The sequence below is a fragment of the Nothoprocta perdicaria genome, unplaced genomic scaffold, assembly GCF_003342845.1.
Source record: "Nothoprocta perdicaria isolate Ctin4 unplaced genomic scaffold, notPer1 scaffold_187, whole genome shotgun sequence".
Lineage (NCBI taxonomy): Eukaryota > Metazoa > Chordata > Aves > Tinamiformes > Tinamidae > Nothoprocta > Nothoprocta perdicaria.
The window spans coordinates 275,910-288,304 of NW_020455060.1; the positions used below are offsets into that span (position 1 = coordinate 275,910).

General features: G+C 71.2%; 5 protein-coding genes across 7 annotated transcripts in view; 2 read left to right on the forward strand and 3 right to left on the reverse strand.

The window, feature by feature from the left end:
• Positions 1-246, reverse strand: part of HGS (hepatocyte growth factor-regulated tyrosine kinase substrate) — an 8,340-nt gene extending 8,094 nt beyond the window's left edge. The window contains exon 1 of the mRNA XM_026036833.1: positions 204-246. Coding sequence (XP_025892618.1) covers positions 204-246 — 43 coding nt within the window. The remainder of the gene's footprint in view (positions 1-203) is intronic.
• Positions 93-842, forward strand: ARL16 (ADP ribosylation factor like GTPase 16). 2 transcript variants are annotated; one of them, XM_026036911.1, is made up of 4 exons: positions 93-110; positions 214-292; positions 369-484; positions 647-842. In XM_026036911.1, the coding sequence occupies exons 2-4, from the start codon at positions 245-247 to the stop codon at positions 804-806; spliced, it is 324 nt and encodes a 107-aa protein (XP_025892696.1). In that variant the 5' UTR covers positions 93-110; positions 214-244; the 3' UTR covers positions 807-842. The 2 variants fall into 2 exon arrangements, with proteins under 2 accessions (XP_025892696.1, XP_025892695.1); XM_026036910.1 differs by lacking the exon at positions 93-110 and having other exon boundaries at positions 151-292.
• Positions 843-1,344: 502 nt separating this feature from the next.
• Positions 1,345-5,853, reverse strand: TMC6 (transmembrane channel like 6). The gene is made up of 19 exons (XM_026036834.1): positions 5,798-5,853; positions 5,540-5,670; positions 5,340-5,435; positions 5,129-5,260; positions 4,934-5,039; positions 4,753-4,840; positions 4,200-4,457; positions 3,852-3,994; positions 3,644-3,788; positions 3,374-3,520; positions 3,126-3,289; positions 2,949-3,030; positions 2,764-2,861; positions 2,557-2,652; positions 2,368-2,443; positions 2,064-2,197; positions 1,715-1,891; positions 1,529-1,607; positions 1,345-1,416 (listed from the first exon to the last, which is right to left on the reverse strand). The coding sequence occupies exons 1-19, from the start codon at positions 5,851-5,853 to the stop codon at positions 1,345-1,347; spliced, it is 2,280 nt and encodes a 759-aa protein (XP_025892619.1).
• Positions 5,854-7,146: 1,293 nt separating this feature from the next.
• SYNGR2 (synaptogyrin 2) lies at positions 7,147-8,717 on the forward strand. Its single transcript, XM_026036879.1, has 4 exons — positions 7,147-7,260; positions 7,478-7,715; positions 7,845-7,984; positions 8,138-8,717. Exons 1-4 carry the CDS (start codon positions 7,147-7,149, stop codon positions 8,333-8,335), a joined length of 690 nt encoding a protein of 229 aa, XP_025892664.1. The 3' UTR covers positions 8,336-8,717.
• Positions 8,718-10,531: 1,814 nt separating this feature from the next.
• On the reverse strand, positions 10,532-12,363 carry TK1 (thymidine kinase 1). 2 transcript variants are annotated; one of them, XM_026036874.1, is made up of 7 exons: positions 12,298-12,363; positions 11,812-11,843; positions 11,621-11,734; positions 11,461-11,554; positions 11,154-11,243; positions 10,956-11,075; positions 10,532-10,840 (listed from the first exon to the last, which is right to left on the reverse strand). In XM_026036874.1, exons 1-7 carry the CDS (start codon positions 12,361-12,363, stop codon positions 10,682-10,684), a joined length of 675 nt encoding a protein of 224 aa, XP_025892659.1. In that variant the 3' UTR covers positions 10,532-10,681. The 2 variants fall into 2 exon arrangements, with proteins under 2 accessions (XP_025892659.1, XP_025892658.1); XM_026036873.1 differs by having other exon boundaries at positions 10,532-10,920; positions 10,952-11,075.
• Between the last annotated feature and the right edge of the window lie 32 nt (positions 12,364-12,395).

Here is a 12,395-nt window from a genome sequence, read left to right on the forward strand (position 1 = left end):
GGCGGGGCGCGGGGCCGCGCTCTCCCCGCCGCGCTCCTTGACGCGCCGCACAGCTGAGCTCCAAGGAGGCCGCGCGGGGGCTGGGGGAGCCGCCGGCCACGCTGCCCACGGTAGGGCCGGGCCGGGCGGGCCGGGCGGGTGGGCCGGGCGGGCCGGCAGCGCCTCTCGTGCCGCGCAGGTCGGCACCAACCTCACGGACCTGCTGCTGCGCAGGAAGGTGACGATCCGCGAGCTGGGCGGCTGCATGGGGCCCATCTGGCCCAGCTACTACGGGGACTGCGGCGCCGTCCTGGTGAGCGGCGGCACCGCGGAACCGGGGGGCCCGGCCCGCGCGGCCCGGCCGCCTCCAGCCGCTCTCCCGCCCGCAGTTCATGATCGACGCCGCCAGCCCCACGCAGGTGGCCGCGTCCTGCACCCAGCTGCTCTCCGTGCTCTCCGCCGAGCCGCTCGCCTCCGTCTCCGTGCTCGTCCTCTTCAATAAGATGTAAGGGGAGGCCCTGCCCGCCGGCACGGTGGCTGCTCCCGTCTCCCTTCCCAGCGGGTTTGGCACTGAGGAGCCGGCCCATGGGCAGCAACCGGGACGGGACGGGGCGAGCGGAGCGGGTAACGCAGCCTCCCCTCTGCTCCCTGCCGCGTCCCGGCGCAGCGACCTGCCCTGCTACATGTCGCTGGTGGAGCTGAAGTCGCTGCTCCGCATGCAGGACATCGTGTCCTGCGCCACGCAGCCCATCGCCATGGTGGAGACCAGCGCGCGCGACGGCACCGGCCTCGCCGACGTGCTGCAGTGGCTGCAGGCCGCGCTCTGAGGCCGCGCCGGGGCCCGGCTGCCCGTCGCGGGGACGCCGCGCGCTGCGGGTGCAATAAAGCTGCGCGGCCTCGAGGCGCCTCCGCGTCGTCCTGCGCCCCGGCGCGCGCTCTGCCCCTCGGCGCCGCCCTCCCGCCGAAGCCCTCGAGGGCAGAGCTGCCCCTTGGAGCCGCGGGGACGGCCCCGTTCCCGCGAGGAAGACGCGGCCGAGCGCAGGAAACGGCACGGCCGCTCCGGGCTGTAGTGCTCTGTCTTGCAAGAGTGAAAAACAGTAGGAAGTGCGGGATGGAGGGGAAGGTGGGGGCTCACGGGGGCGCAGGCCCTGCTGCGCGTCCACAGGGTCATCGTTAAAAAACACGTGATTCAAGGTGACGAGTCCCGGGTGCCGGAGCGCGGCCGGGTGCCCCTGCGCCGCCCTGCTCGCCGGGGGGGTCGGGGGGCTCTGCGCCCGCCTGCCCTGCTGTCCTGCGGCTCCCTGTCCCGGCCGCCCATTCCCGTGAGCGGAGCAGCCCGCGACGGTCCCCGCGCGCTCCCGGGGCTCAGCTGCGTCTCTTGTCCTGCTCGTAAACGGAGTGAAGCCTCTGGATGAGGAAGACCTTGTCTTCTCCCTCCTGCAGGGGCAGAGGCGGGCTGAGCTGCAGGGCGGCGCTCGGGCCGGCTCCCCGGGCCCGGCTCCAGGCTCCGGGCGCACGGCGGGCAGCGCGGGGAGCTCCGCGCGCTCACCTTGGCGATCTGCTCCCGCAGCAGGCGGATGACCCTCCGCTGGCCCTTCACCACCTGGATGTTGAAGTAGATCACGGCCCTGCGGGGACGCGCACTGCTGCAGCCCCCGGCGGGCTGCACCCCAGCCACCCCCGGGCAGGGGTCCCCACTCGCGGCCCCCGCCAGCCGGGTGCCATCCCCACGCACAGCAGGGCGCCAGAAGCGAGGAAGAGGAAGGCGGCGCTTTCCAGCAGGTGCTGGGGGATCCAGGCGAACCAGGAGAGCGCGGGCTGCGAGCTCTCCAGCGAGCGCAGCCAGCCCTTCCCCGACTCGTAGATGCTCTTGGAGCCGCGGAAGGGGCCACAGGCCGCCGACGGCTTCGCCCTGCGGACGGGGCACCGGGAGCCGGCTCAGGGCTCAGTTCTGACCTGCGTTCCCTGGGGAGAACGTTTCCCAGCCCGGAGCTGGGCGCGAGGTGCCCGTGGAAGGCACCGTGTCCGCTGGCCCTCGGTGCTGCCGTGCGGAGCATGGGGCGCAGCGGAGCCCCGGTACTCACGACCAGACGGCGTAGCAGCAGAAGACGGCGGTGCCCAGGAAGGAGGGGAAGAAGAGCAGGGTGAGGAAGACGGTGCTCATGTGTGACGCCTGCCAGGGCTTGCTGGGCGCCTGGCAGTTCTGCACGAGGCTGCTCTGCGGGGAGGAGCAGAGCGCGGCTGCCATGGCCGCGATGGGCCCCGGGACGGGTCGGCCCCGCGCGGAGGAGCTGCCCCATCGCAGTGCCCCATCGTGGTGCCTGCGGCCGCCGGGAGCCGCCGGGCACCGGGGCAGCGCAGCCGGCACGGGAGCCGCGGGCCAGGCACCTTTTTGATGTAGAAGAGCAGCAGCAGCTTCAGCATCTGCACGGCCGGCAGGAGCGGCGAGAAGAGGATGCCCAGCCTGGGGGGAGGCGCTTGCTGGGGCAAAGCACCGGGAGCAGCTTGTCCCTTCCCATGGGAGCGACCGGCACCGGCACCCTGTGTGCGCCGGGCGTCTGGGCGCGAGCTGCTCACCACGTCAGCGTCTGCCCGTAGATGAGCTCCAGCACGTTGCGGGCGATATCGAACTCGGGCCTCTGCTTCCTCTTGAGCCTCTTCTCCAAGAGCAGCCTGGGCGGGCAGGGGAGCTCGGCTCAGAACCCGCTGCGAGGGCCGGTGCCGCGCGCGCAGCGGGACCTGCGGCTGTCCCCGCTGGCGAGCGCTGCTGTCCCGTCACGCTACCTCCAGAGCAGCTCCCCGAAGAGCGTGTCCAGCAGCGCAAACAGGAGGTCCATCACCACGAAGCGGAAGAGCTCCTGGCCCACGCAGGTCTCCCAACACTGCCGGGCGAGGGGTCAGTGGGGCCGGTGCCGCGGGCTCCCGGCCAGTTGCACAGGGCCGCGCAGCGCCGCGCGGGCCTCACTCACCGCCTCCGCCGAGCAGACACCGCCGCGGCTCAGCCACTGGTAGCAAAGCAGCCCCAGGAGCACCGACTTCAGCAGCAGGTTCCTGCGGAGCAGAGGCCGCGGGAGCCGCGGGCTGGGTGCACAGGGGTGCGCGGGATCCCGGCGCGGGACCCCCTGGGCACAGAGGCGCCCGCTTACCTGCAGACGGCCACGTACACCTCCAGCACGGGGGACTCGTGCTTCTCCCAGGCGGCCAGCGCGTTGTAGACGTGGGGCACAGCCGTGCTGAGGAGCGTCACGGCGAGGGGCAGCGCCAGCTGCGCCGCCTCCCGCTGCCGCCCGCCGCCAGCCGCCTGCTGCACCTGCGGGCGGGCCGGCGCGGGTGACGGTCGTGCCGGGAGGGCTCGGCCACCGGGGGGCCGGGGCGGCGGCGGGGCCGCGCTCACCGCGTGCATGTGCTCCGAGACGTGGTGCACGGCCAGTGCGCAGCCCAGCACCGTGCCCAGCGCCAGCAGCCAGGCCAGGAGGCGCACGGCCACGTGCCGGCAGCGGCTCCGGGAGCCCGAGCGTGACCGCTGCTCCGCCAGCAGCTCCTGTGGGACACCGGTGTCAGCAGCACAACACAGTGCCTGCGGAGCCGGGAGCCATCCCACGGCACCACAGCGGCACCGCGGGCCGGGTCCCCGTGCGGCCCCGGCCGCTCCGCCCGCCTTCACCTTCAGCTGGGTGCGGATGTTGTCGGCCTGCAGCTGGGCCCAGCGCCGCCGCACCACCTTGAAGTCCCAGGCGCAGAACACCTTGATGGCGGCGTCGCCCGCGGGGCCGCCCAGGCGGTAGCTCTCCCCGAAGGCGCGGGCCATGCTGCGGGGGCTCGGCGTGAGGCCGGGCGCATGCGCACCGCGGGCGCCGGCGCCGGGCGCTCACCTGCACAGCAGCAGCACGCAGGTGAGCACGAAGCAGGCGCCCGTGGTGAGCGCGTAGGCCAGCGGCAGCGCGTAGGGCGGCTGGCTGGGGAGGGACGTGTTGCTGTAGTAGCCGTAGTAGAGCAGCGAGTGGGTGAAGTAGCCCTGCAGGAGAGCGCAGCGTGAGCTGGGAGCCTGTGCCATGGGAGAACGTAGGAAGAGGCAGGTCCCCATCCCGTAGCAGCGTGCAGGGCGAGCCGGGACATTTTCCCATGGCAGGACGCAGGATGGGGCGGCAATGCCGCTCCGCGGGACAGCCCGGGATGTCCCCTGTCCCTTGGGCGAGCGCAGGCGGTTTCACCGGCCGTACCGCTCCGGTGAGGATCTCGAGGCCGGTGAAGGGCGTAGGACTGGGGGCCGGCGAGGGCGGATGGGCCGCCTGCAGCGCCACCACGAAGCCCAGGAGCGGGAGGAAGAGGATGATGTTGAAGGCCAGGAGCCTCTCAAGGAAGAGGAAGTAGGAGAGGACACTGGAGCCGAAGCGGCCGCTGATGCGCTTCAGGGCGCCGTGCCAGGGCCGGGCGTTGGGGCACAGCGAGAGCAGCCCATACCAGAGCGAGCGGCAGCCCTGCGGGCAGAGAGCACGGGGCAGCGCGGGGCGCCCCTGCCTGCCCGCGGCCCCCCGCCTGCTACCTCCCCCACAGCCTCCCGCGGTGCCCCATCCCCTGCCCTGTCCCATGTCCCCTCATCACCTGCCCACGTTCCCTGCCCCCTGTCCTCCATCCTCCCCATCCCTGCCACCCAGGCCAGCACATGGGCCCCACGTCCCCCCATCTCCTGCCTCATCCCCTTGCTGCCCATTCCCTGCCTCGTCCCTGCTGCCACCCCACCCAGCCCTGCGCGGTGGCCCCGTGCCAACATACGAGGATGAGGTGGTACTTGCAGGGCGAGAAGGGGGCCTGGTGCTGGGCGCTGTCCTGGGGGGAGCCGCTCTGCTCGCTCAGCTCCCGCCTGCAGCAGATGGGCACAGAGGGCATCACGGGGGGCTCAGGGGGGACTCACGGGGGCATTGCTGGCTGGGGCAGCGGTGCCGCGGCCACCCACCTGAGGCTGCGCTTCTCGGCCAGGCTGAGCGGCACCGCGCGCAGCAGGCGCCCGCGCTGCCCCGGCGAGAGGCCCAGCAGCTCCTTGGCCAGGAGGCTCCGTTTCTCTGCGGCACAGGGCGCTGGGACCGGGTCCTTCCCAGGGACCCGGCGCCGAGCGGGACGACACTGGCCCCCAGCCCGGCCCAGCGCTCACCTTGCAGGGTGCCCGCGGCGGGGTCGGCGTCGGGGTGCAGGCCGAGCTGCCGCAGGGACGGGCGGCCGCCGCGCTGCCGCAGCCGGGCCGTGCGGTTGCAATACTGGGCAATGATGGCCCCACGGCTGCGCCCTGCGGCGGCGGCGCCCTTGGTGAGCGGCAGCCCCGTGGTGGGCGCCCCAGCCCCGCTCCCATTGCCCCGGACGCTCACCAATGGTGCGGCTGGGCATGCTGGCCAGCACGCGCAGCGTGGCCGCCGAGAAGCCGCCGTGCTCCTCGCCGCGCTCCGGCCACGGCTCCGGGGGCTCTGCAGGGAGCACCACGCTGAGGCCGCGCTGCGCACGCACAGCTCAGCCCCACGCCGCTGCCATGACCCCTCTGTTTGCCCCGCGCCGCTGCCGCAGCTCCTACCTCTGCCCTGCGCCCGCATCTCCAGCTCCAGCGCGGCCGCCGCCTCCGCCTCCGCCAGGCTGCTCTGCTCCTGGATGAGCTGCCGGAAGGAGCTGTGCATGGCGCCCTCGCTGCAGGGGCTCGGCTCCTGCCTGCGGCACACGGACCGGCTACCGTCTCGGCCGGAGCTGCAGCCAGCACCAGCCCGGGCCGGGGCACGCAGGGCACAGCCTGGGCAGTGCTCGGGCTCGCAGGGAGGCAGAGCCACCTGGCACTTACTCCTCGCTCTCGGCGTCCTCGGGGACGTGCAGGGTGACGGCGGGTGGCCCGGACATCCTGCGGCTCCGTGCGGCGCCGCCGCGCTCCTCCCACACGCCTTCCTGCGGGGCTGAGCAGTGGCCGTGAGCGGGCACTGAGTGGCTCCCCGGCCCGAGGCCTGGGTGTCCCTGGGGCGCAGGGGCTGCTTGGCCCCAAGGGCCCCAACAGGGCACAGCGGAGCTGCCCACTCAGCGGCAGTGCAGGCGGGAGCAGGAAGGAAGGGGGGACAAGGGGGTGCAGTGGCAGCAGGCACAGTGCGGATGGGTGCAGCGTGGCGGGGATGCTGCACACGCAGCGCCGATGGGTGCAGCCAGGGGCGATGGGTGCGGCGCGGCACAGTCCCTGCGTGGGCAGCGCGGCAGCACCACACACTGGAGCCAGGCCGCGGGGCACAGGGAGGCTCTGCCCGTTATCGGAGGGTGTCAGGCGCTGCACCCTGGGGAGACACTCGGGTCCTGTCCCTGCTGAACGGCCCGGGCCAGACCAGGGTAACGGTGGGGCCAGTGTCCCTCGGGGCCTGCAGGTCCAGCCCGGCCACCCCGCGACCCCCAGCACCCCAGGAGGCTGCTCGACCGCGAGGCCGCCGTCGGGGTGGAGCATGCAGAGCCCGGCCTTAACCCCCGCCGGGCTGGACCGGGCTGCCCCCGGACCCGCGGGGCCGGTACCGCGAGGGGCTGGCCGGGCCCGCAGCGCCGCCCGCCCCTGCGGCCGCGGGAGCGGAGGGACCGCGGCCCGTCCCGTCCCCGCCCCGGCCCGTCGGAGCCCCGCAGGGCCCGTGTCCGCTCACCGGCTCCGCCGCTCCCGCCGCCCACGCCGCTCCCACAAGGCACGTCGGGAGCGGCGGCGGGCGGGCACCGGCGATCCCCGCCCCGTCCGGGCCCGCGGGGCCCCCGCGCAGTGCGGGGCTGTTCAAAGCGGGGCGGGGCGGGCCCGAGGGGAGGAGGGAACCGGCAGGGCCCGGGTCGGGGGCAGCCCCGACGGCGCCACCGCCCGCGTTACTGGGGCGGGCGCGATGCGGGGAGCAGGGCCCGGGGCGCAGCACCCGAGACGTGCAGCAGCCCGGGGGCTCGGGCCCCGCCGGGTCAACGAGCTCGGTTCCTGCCGCGTGAAGGGGCTCGGGCCCGGCCGGGTGCGGTGGGTCGGACCCCGCTGGGTCGAGGGGCTCGGGCCCCGCTGGGTCGAGGGGCTCGGGCCCCGCCACGTGAAGGGGCTCGGAGCCCGCCAGGAGGGCGGCGGGCGGGGGGGCTCCCCGCTCCCCGTCCCCGCCGTCGGGCCTGGTCGCGCAGCCGCGCGGCGGCGGCACCGGCACCATGGAGGGCGGCGGCGGCGGCAGCGGCGCCTACGGGGCGGCCAAGGCCGGCGGCGCCTTCGACCTGCGGCTCTTCGTGCAGCAGCCGCAGGTGCTGGCGCGGATCGCCAGCGCGGTGAGTGCGGCGGGCCGGGCCGGGCCGGGCCGGGCCGAGCCGAGCCGAGCCGAGCCAGGCCTAGCGCCGCTGCTGGGCCCTGCTCCCCCCGGGGCCGTGTGCCCCCGCTGCGGCCTCCCGGGGCCCTGTTGCTCCCCGGTGTCCCCGTTTCCCACTCCCCGCGGCAGCCGTCGGCCGCGGTGCCGGGGTGCCGCCGTGACGCCCGTCCCTCCCGCAGCTCTTCTCCCTCATCGTGTTCTGCTGCCTCGTGGGCGAGGGCTACACCAACGTGCCCTCCTCGCCCGAGCTCTTCTGCATCTTCAACCGCAACGAGGACGCCTGCCGCTACGGCATCGGCATCGGCGTCCTCGCCTTCCTCGCCTGCCTCTTCTTCTTCATGGTGGACCTCTACTTCCCGCAGATCAGCAGCGCTGCCGACCGCAAGTACCTGGTGCTGGCGGACCTGGGCTTCTCAGGTAGCGCGCAGGGCCGCGCGGGCGGCCGGGGACGTGGGGGGCGCCGGGGCGGCTCCCGGTGCCCACCTGGGCTCCCGCATGCGGGACCCGGCCCGAGGGTCCTGCCCGGCGCTCACGTGCTCCCCCCAGGGCTCTGGACCTTCCTCTGGTTCGTCGGCTTCTGCTTCCTCACCAACCAGTGGTCATGGACACTGTCCACGGACGTGCACGTGGGGGCCGACTCGGCGCGCGCCGCCATCGCCTTCAGCTTCTTCTCCATCTTCTCGTGGGTGAGCTCCGCGCCGCGGGGCCGGGGGGGCTGCGGGGCCGCGGGGGCTGCGGAGGCCGGGGGGGCTGCGGGGCCGCGGGGGCTGCGGGCGCCGGGGGCTCCGGGCCGTGCCGGCCTCGCCGCCGTGGGCGCTGACGGCGCCGCGCGCCCGCAGGGGCTGCTCATCGCCTTCGCCTACCAGCGGTACAAGATGGGCGTGCAGGACTTTGCGCAGAGCTACGTGGACCCGTCCTCGGAGGCGCCCGGCCCCTACGCCAGCTACCCCAGCGTGAGCCACGACAGCTACCAGCAGCCGCCCTTCACCCAGGCCAACGAGGCCTCCGAGGGCTACCAGCCGCCGCCCGTGTACTGAGCCCCGCGCCGCCCAAGTGCAATTTTCTTTCTCGGAGTGGGAAGGGGGGGGCTGTGACTTGAATGGGGCAGAGGGTGGGGGCTGCTTTGTGTGAAACCCCTGGCTTTGGTGCTGGTGCTCCGGGCCCCGCGTGCTGCGGTGTCCACGTGCTCCGGGCTCCAGGCAGGCTCTGCGCTCTGCCCCGCTCCCGCCCCGGCTCCCTCCCTTTGCGCTGCCCGGGAAGCGGCCGCGGGAGGAGGCAGCCCGAGGCTGTGCTCCCCCCGGCTGCCGCCGGGGCCCGGCCCTCGTGACTGCTGCCCTGTCCTCACACTGTTGCCTTTGCCAGCCCCGCTGGCCTCCGCTGCCCAAGTGCCGCCTTGCGCTTGGCACCGGGCGCCTCGCACAGCCGGACGGTGCCTGCCTGGGCGCCGGTGCCTTCCCTGCCGGAGCCCTGCGCACACCGACCCCGCGGGGCCGGCCCCGTCCCGCCCGGGGCGGCGCTGGGAGCTGCGGGGTGTCCGGAGCCACGCGCCGCCCCGCAGCGCCTCCTCCCGCGGCTCTGAGCCTTGGGCTGCGCCTCCGCGCTGGGCTCTGCAGGCTGTTGTCTCAGGTTGTTTTTCTGCTGCGCCTGTTCTGAAGCTGTTGCCGGCAGCCACGGGAGCTTCGTGAGCGGTGGCTGCCGTTTGAGCGTTCCTTTGTTTGTCACTGTAGAGGTGGAATAAACTTTTTCACTTGGCCGCCGCAGGTCTTTCTTTGCTGGGGAAATAAAGCGGCTTCCCAGGGGCCGGGCTCAGCAGCCCCGCACCAGCCCCCGCGGTGGTGCCTATTTTTAGGCGGCGTTCCTGCTGCTCCCGGGCTGCCGTCACACAGGGGCCTGGCGTGGCCGGCTCCCGACAGCAGCCGCGTGACCCGTCCTGGCACCGCTGCCGCCTGTGGGAGTGCAGCCCGCCGGGTGGGAGCAGAGCTGCGTCAGAGCCGCCCGTACACAGCACACACAGCCACTTTCATTATTTATTAACCTCAAATAGCAGCACCGCTTCCTTTCCCCAGGCCCCGGGGAGGAGCAAGGCCGGGCAGTGCGGCGCTTGCAAGCTCTGCAGCTAAAATGTCGTCAAGTAACGCAGGTGGAGGCAGGTTTCCTTCGGGCTGCCCTTGCAACCTGCTGGACGGGAGCACCCTGCTAGCTAGAGTGCTCGGGTAAACAACATACTGGCGATAATGCGGTATTTGAGCTTGGAGATTGGACCGGAGCAGCCTGAACAGAAACAGGAACTGTTTATTGTGTGGAGCCTGTGGACTCTGACCTAAAAACACCTTTGCAAGGAGTAAGAGACTGTGGAAGCTAAGTGAAACAAAGGGGAAGGGGAGCTGTGAGCCAGGGCAGAGCAGAGGAGGCAGCAGGCAGAAGAGTTCTGTGAAGGCCCAGGAGGGAGCAGAGGGACGTGACTATAGCCAAGAACCATCCCCTCAAAGCGGAGCCCCTTTACAGCAGCTGGATTGTCAGCATGTCAGTAGCCTCCTCTTACGCAGGGCAAGTCCTGAGCCTCCAGGCTCTCCCCACGTAGCTGAGCACTGAGAACTGGCAGCACCAAGAGGGACCTGAGCAGGAAAACATCACCATGGAGCGGTGGCTTCCTGGAGTCCTGCTTTTCCAACAGGAGTCTGTCCTCACAGGCAACTACTGTGGGGTGCGGAGGCCCTGCTGAGGTCAAGCCTCATGAGAGTCTAGGACTCCAGCTGCCACGTGGAGCCATCCCTTTTCCCTGTTGTGTTAATGAGCACTTGCAGCAAGGGAGGGCACTGACCATTGTTGAGAGGCTGCTGTAAGGGGGGCCAGGGCACCCACGCCCATGTCAGTTGAAAAGTTGTGCCACGGCTCTGTGTAAAGGAAAGAGGCTCCTCCTCAAACTGTGTTTGGAAGGAAGTGGGTTTCAGATAGTGAATTACTGTAGAGCATCTTGAGGAACCTGGAGATTGGCAACACTATGCAGGAGATTAAGAAACAGCCCTGTTCACATGCGCTACAGGCCAGCCAGCAGCCAGTCTGAGCACGTGCAGAAGTCCAGGAGAAGAGGCTACAAGTCCTGCAAACTGTTAATGCCCTGCAGCCCACCTTGCCGTGATGGAGCCCCCCAGGCCCTGCTGGTGCAGCTGCTCCAGTGAGTGCACCCGTCTCCCTTCAGTGCCAGGGACTCGCTTTTAGCCAGGCTCCTGTTTCAGCTCCCCCCACCAGGCAGAGAAGCAGCAGTTCGGTTGGCAGGGAGGGCTGAGACACTTATGCTAAGAGCAGGGGAAGATGGAGCTGAAGTCTGGAAGCTGCAGCCTTCAGTTTCCCCCTCTCCTTTGTTCCTATGTGGACCCCAGCAGTCAGGAAGCAAAGATCTTGCGGGAGGCAGCCGTGTCCAGCTGCTTCGCCCCCATGGGCACGTTCTCCTTGTTTTCCGAGCTGGGCTGGTGAGGCCTCTTTCGAAAGTAGCAGGTACGGCAGACGGAGTGATACTTGTCTGCTCCTCCAATCACTTCAACCTGGCAAGGAGAACGAGCGAGCTGAGCTCTGCAAGGGGGCTCTCCAAAGGAGGTCCCTGCCCGGGGGCAGCAGGATGAAGCTGTGGAATCGCTCTGTGTCCTGGGGGGAACTCACCTCCCGCTCTGCTCCCAGCCTTTTCGTGTAGGAAGCTTCTCGGTAGCACTCCATGCACACAGCGTTTAGCTTCACCACGCTCTCTGCCAGCGGCACCAGGTTCAGGATGCTCCCAAAAGCCTGTGCCGGGACAGGGGCACTTTAGTTGGGTGCCTTCTAGGAGCTGCTAAATAGAGCAGCTGAAGGGCAGGATCCTACCTTTCTCTGGAACGTCCCATCAAGAGCCGCGACGATGATGGTCTTGCCGGTGTTGGCCATCATCTCGCAGAACTCCACGATGTCTGGGAACTAGAAGAGGTAGAGAAACACCTTCAGCGGGGACAAGGTTCCCAGGACATGGAGCCCCACTGTCCTCAGCTTGCAAGGGTGCAGGTAAGGGCTGCACGTCGGGAACAAAGCCCAGCGGGACCAAGCTGCTGCAGGGATATCCAGGGAGGACTCGGGGCTCCCTCTGACGAGACTGCACCCCACAGAGCACCCCGGCCCTGCCCCGTCCTGCACTTACGAACTGGCCCTCGTCGATGCCGATGACAGCCGAGCCCAGCGCCTCCTGGTAGACATCCTGGAGGAGACAGGCGGGGAGCGCCTCCATGGTGCTCCTGTGGGGGACAGGGGTGAGCGAGGCTGCGGCCGGCCCGCGCGCGGCCCCGGTGCCCGGCACTCGCCTGTCGTGCGTGGAGAGGCCGGCGGTGCCGTAGCGCGTGTCCTTGGCATACTTCACCAGCAGGCAGCGGTACTGGGCGAGCTGGAAGCGCCGCACGCGCCGCATGAGCTCCGTGCTGTGAGACAGGGCGGTGAGCGGCCGGGTGCCCGAATGCCCGGCCCGGCGCCAGCCCTGGCCCCGACCCGCACCTACCTCTTCCCGGAGAACATGGGCCCAAAGATCACCTGCGGGCAGAACCGGCGGTGAGCGCGGGGCAGCCCAGTACCCCCCAGTACAGGCTCAGCCTGTGAATCCCCCCCACTACGTGCCCAGTGACCCATCCGGTACCAGCCCAGCCCCAGCATCGCCCCCTCAACCCCAGCCTCCCCCGCAAGCAGCATCCTGCACCCTGAGGATCCCACAGGTCCCGGCGGGACCAGCCCAGCCCCAGCCTCCTGCCCGGGCCCCATCCCGCACCCTGAGCATCCTGCCGGTACCGGTCGGGCCTCAGCCTCCCGCCAGGACCCCATCCCGCGCCCTGAGCATCCCGCCAGTACCGGCCATCCTGAGCATCCCGCCGGTACCGGCCCAGCCTCAGCTTTCCGCCCAGACCCCATCCCGCGACCTGGGCATCCCCCCGGCACCAGCCCACCCTGAGCATCCCGCCGGTACCGGCCCAACCGGGCGCGGCGGCCGCACCTGGATCTGGCCGCGCGGGCGGCTGGGGGAGCCGGGGTGGACGCCGGGCACCGTGAGGCAGTTCATGGTGATGATGGTGCCGCCGCCGCCGCTCTGCC

Bases quoted from the DNA above. Each gene is read 5' to 3' on its own strand.
- ARL16 (XM_026036911.1), top strand. From the start codon at position 245: ATGGGGCCCATCTGGCCCAGCTACTACGGGGACTGCGGCGCCGTCCTG. The intron at 293-368 runs GTGAGCGGCGGC...TCCCGCCCGCAG, and splicing joins GGGACTGCGGCGCCGTCCTG to TTCATGATCGACGCCGCCAG. The intron at 485-646 runs GTAAGGGGAGGC...GTCCCGGCGCAG, and splicing joins CTCGTCCTCTTCAATAAGAT to CGACCTGCCCTGCTACATGT.
- TMC6 (XM_026036834.1), bottom strand. From the start codon at position 5,853: ATGTCCGGGCCACCCGCCGTCACCCTGCACGTCCCCGAGGACGCCGAG. The intron at 3,789-3,851 runs GTGAGCGCCCGG...GAGCCCCCGCAG, and splicing joins TGCGTGCTGCTGCTGTGCAG to CATGGCCCGCGCCTTCGGGG. The intron at 2,862-2,948 runs GTGAGTGAGGCC...CTCGCCCGGCAG, and splicing joins GTGTCTGCTCGGCGGAGGCG to TGTTGGGAGACCTGCGTGGG.
- SYNGR2 (XM_026036879.1), top strand. From the start codon at position 7,147: ATGGAGGGCGGCGGCGGCGGCAGCGGCGCCTACGGGGCGGCCAAGGCC. The intron at 7,261-7,477 runs GTGAGTGCGGCG...TCCCTCCCGCAG, and splicing joins TGGCGCGGATCGCCAGCGCG to CTCTTCTCCCTCATCGTGTT. The intron at 7,985-8,137 runs GTGAGCTCCGCG...GCGCGCCCGCAG, and splicing joins TCTTCTCCATCTTCTCGTGG to GGGCTGCTCATCGCCTTCGC.
- TK1 (XM_026036873.1), bottom strand. From the start codon at position 12,363: ATGAACTGCCTCACGGTGCCCGGCGTCCACCCCGGCTCCCCCAGCCGC. The intron at 11,244-11,460 runs GTAAGTGCAGGA...TACCTCTTCTAG, and splicing joins GCATCGACGAGGGCCAGTTC to TTCCCAGACATCGTGGAGTT. The intron at 11,076-11,153 runs GTAGGATCCTGC...GTCCCGGCACAG, and splicing joins ATGGGACGTTCCAGAGAAAG to GCTTTTGGGAGCATCCTGAA.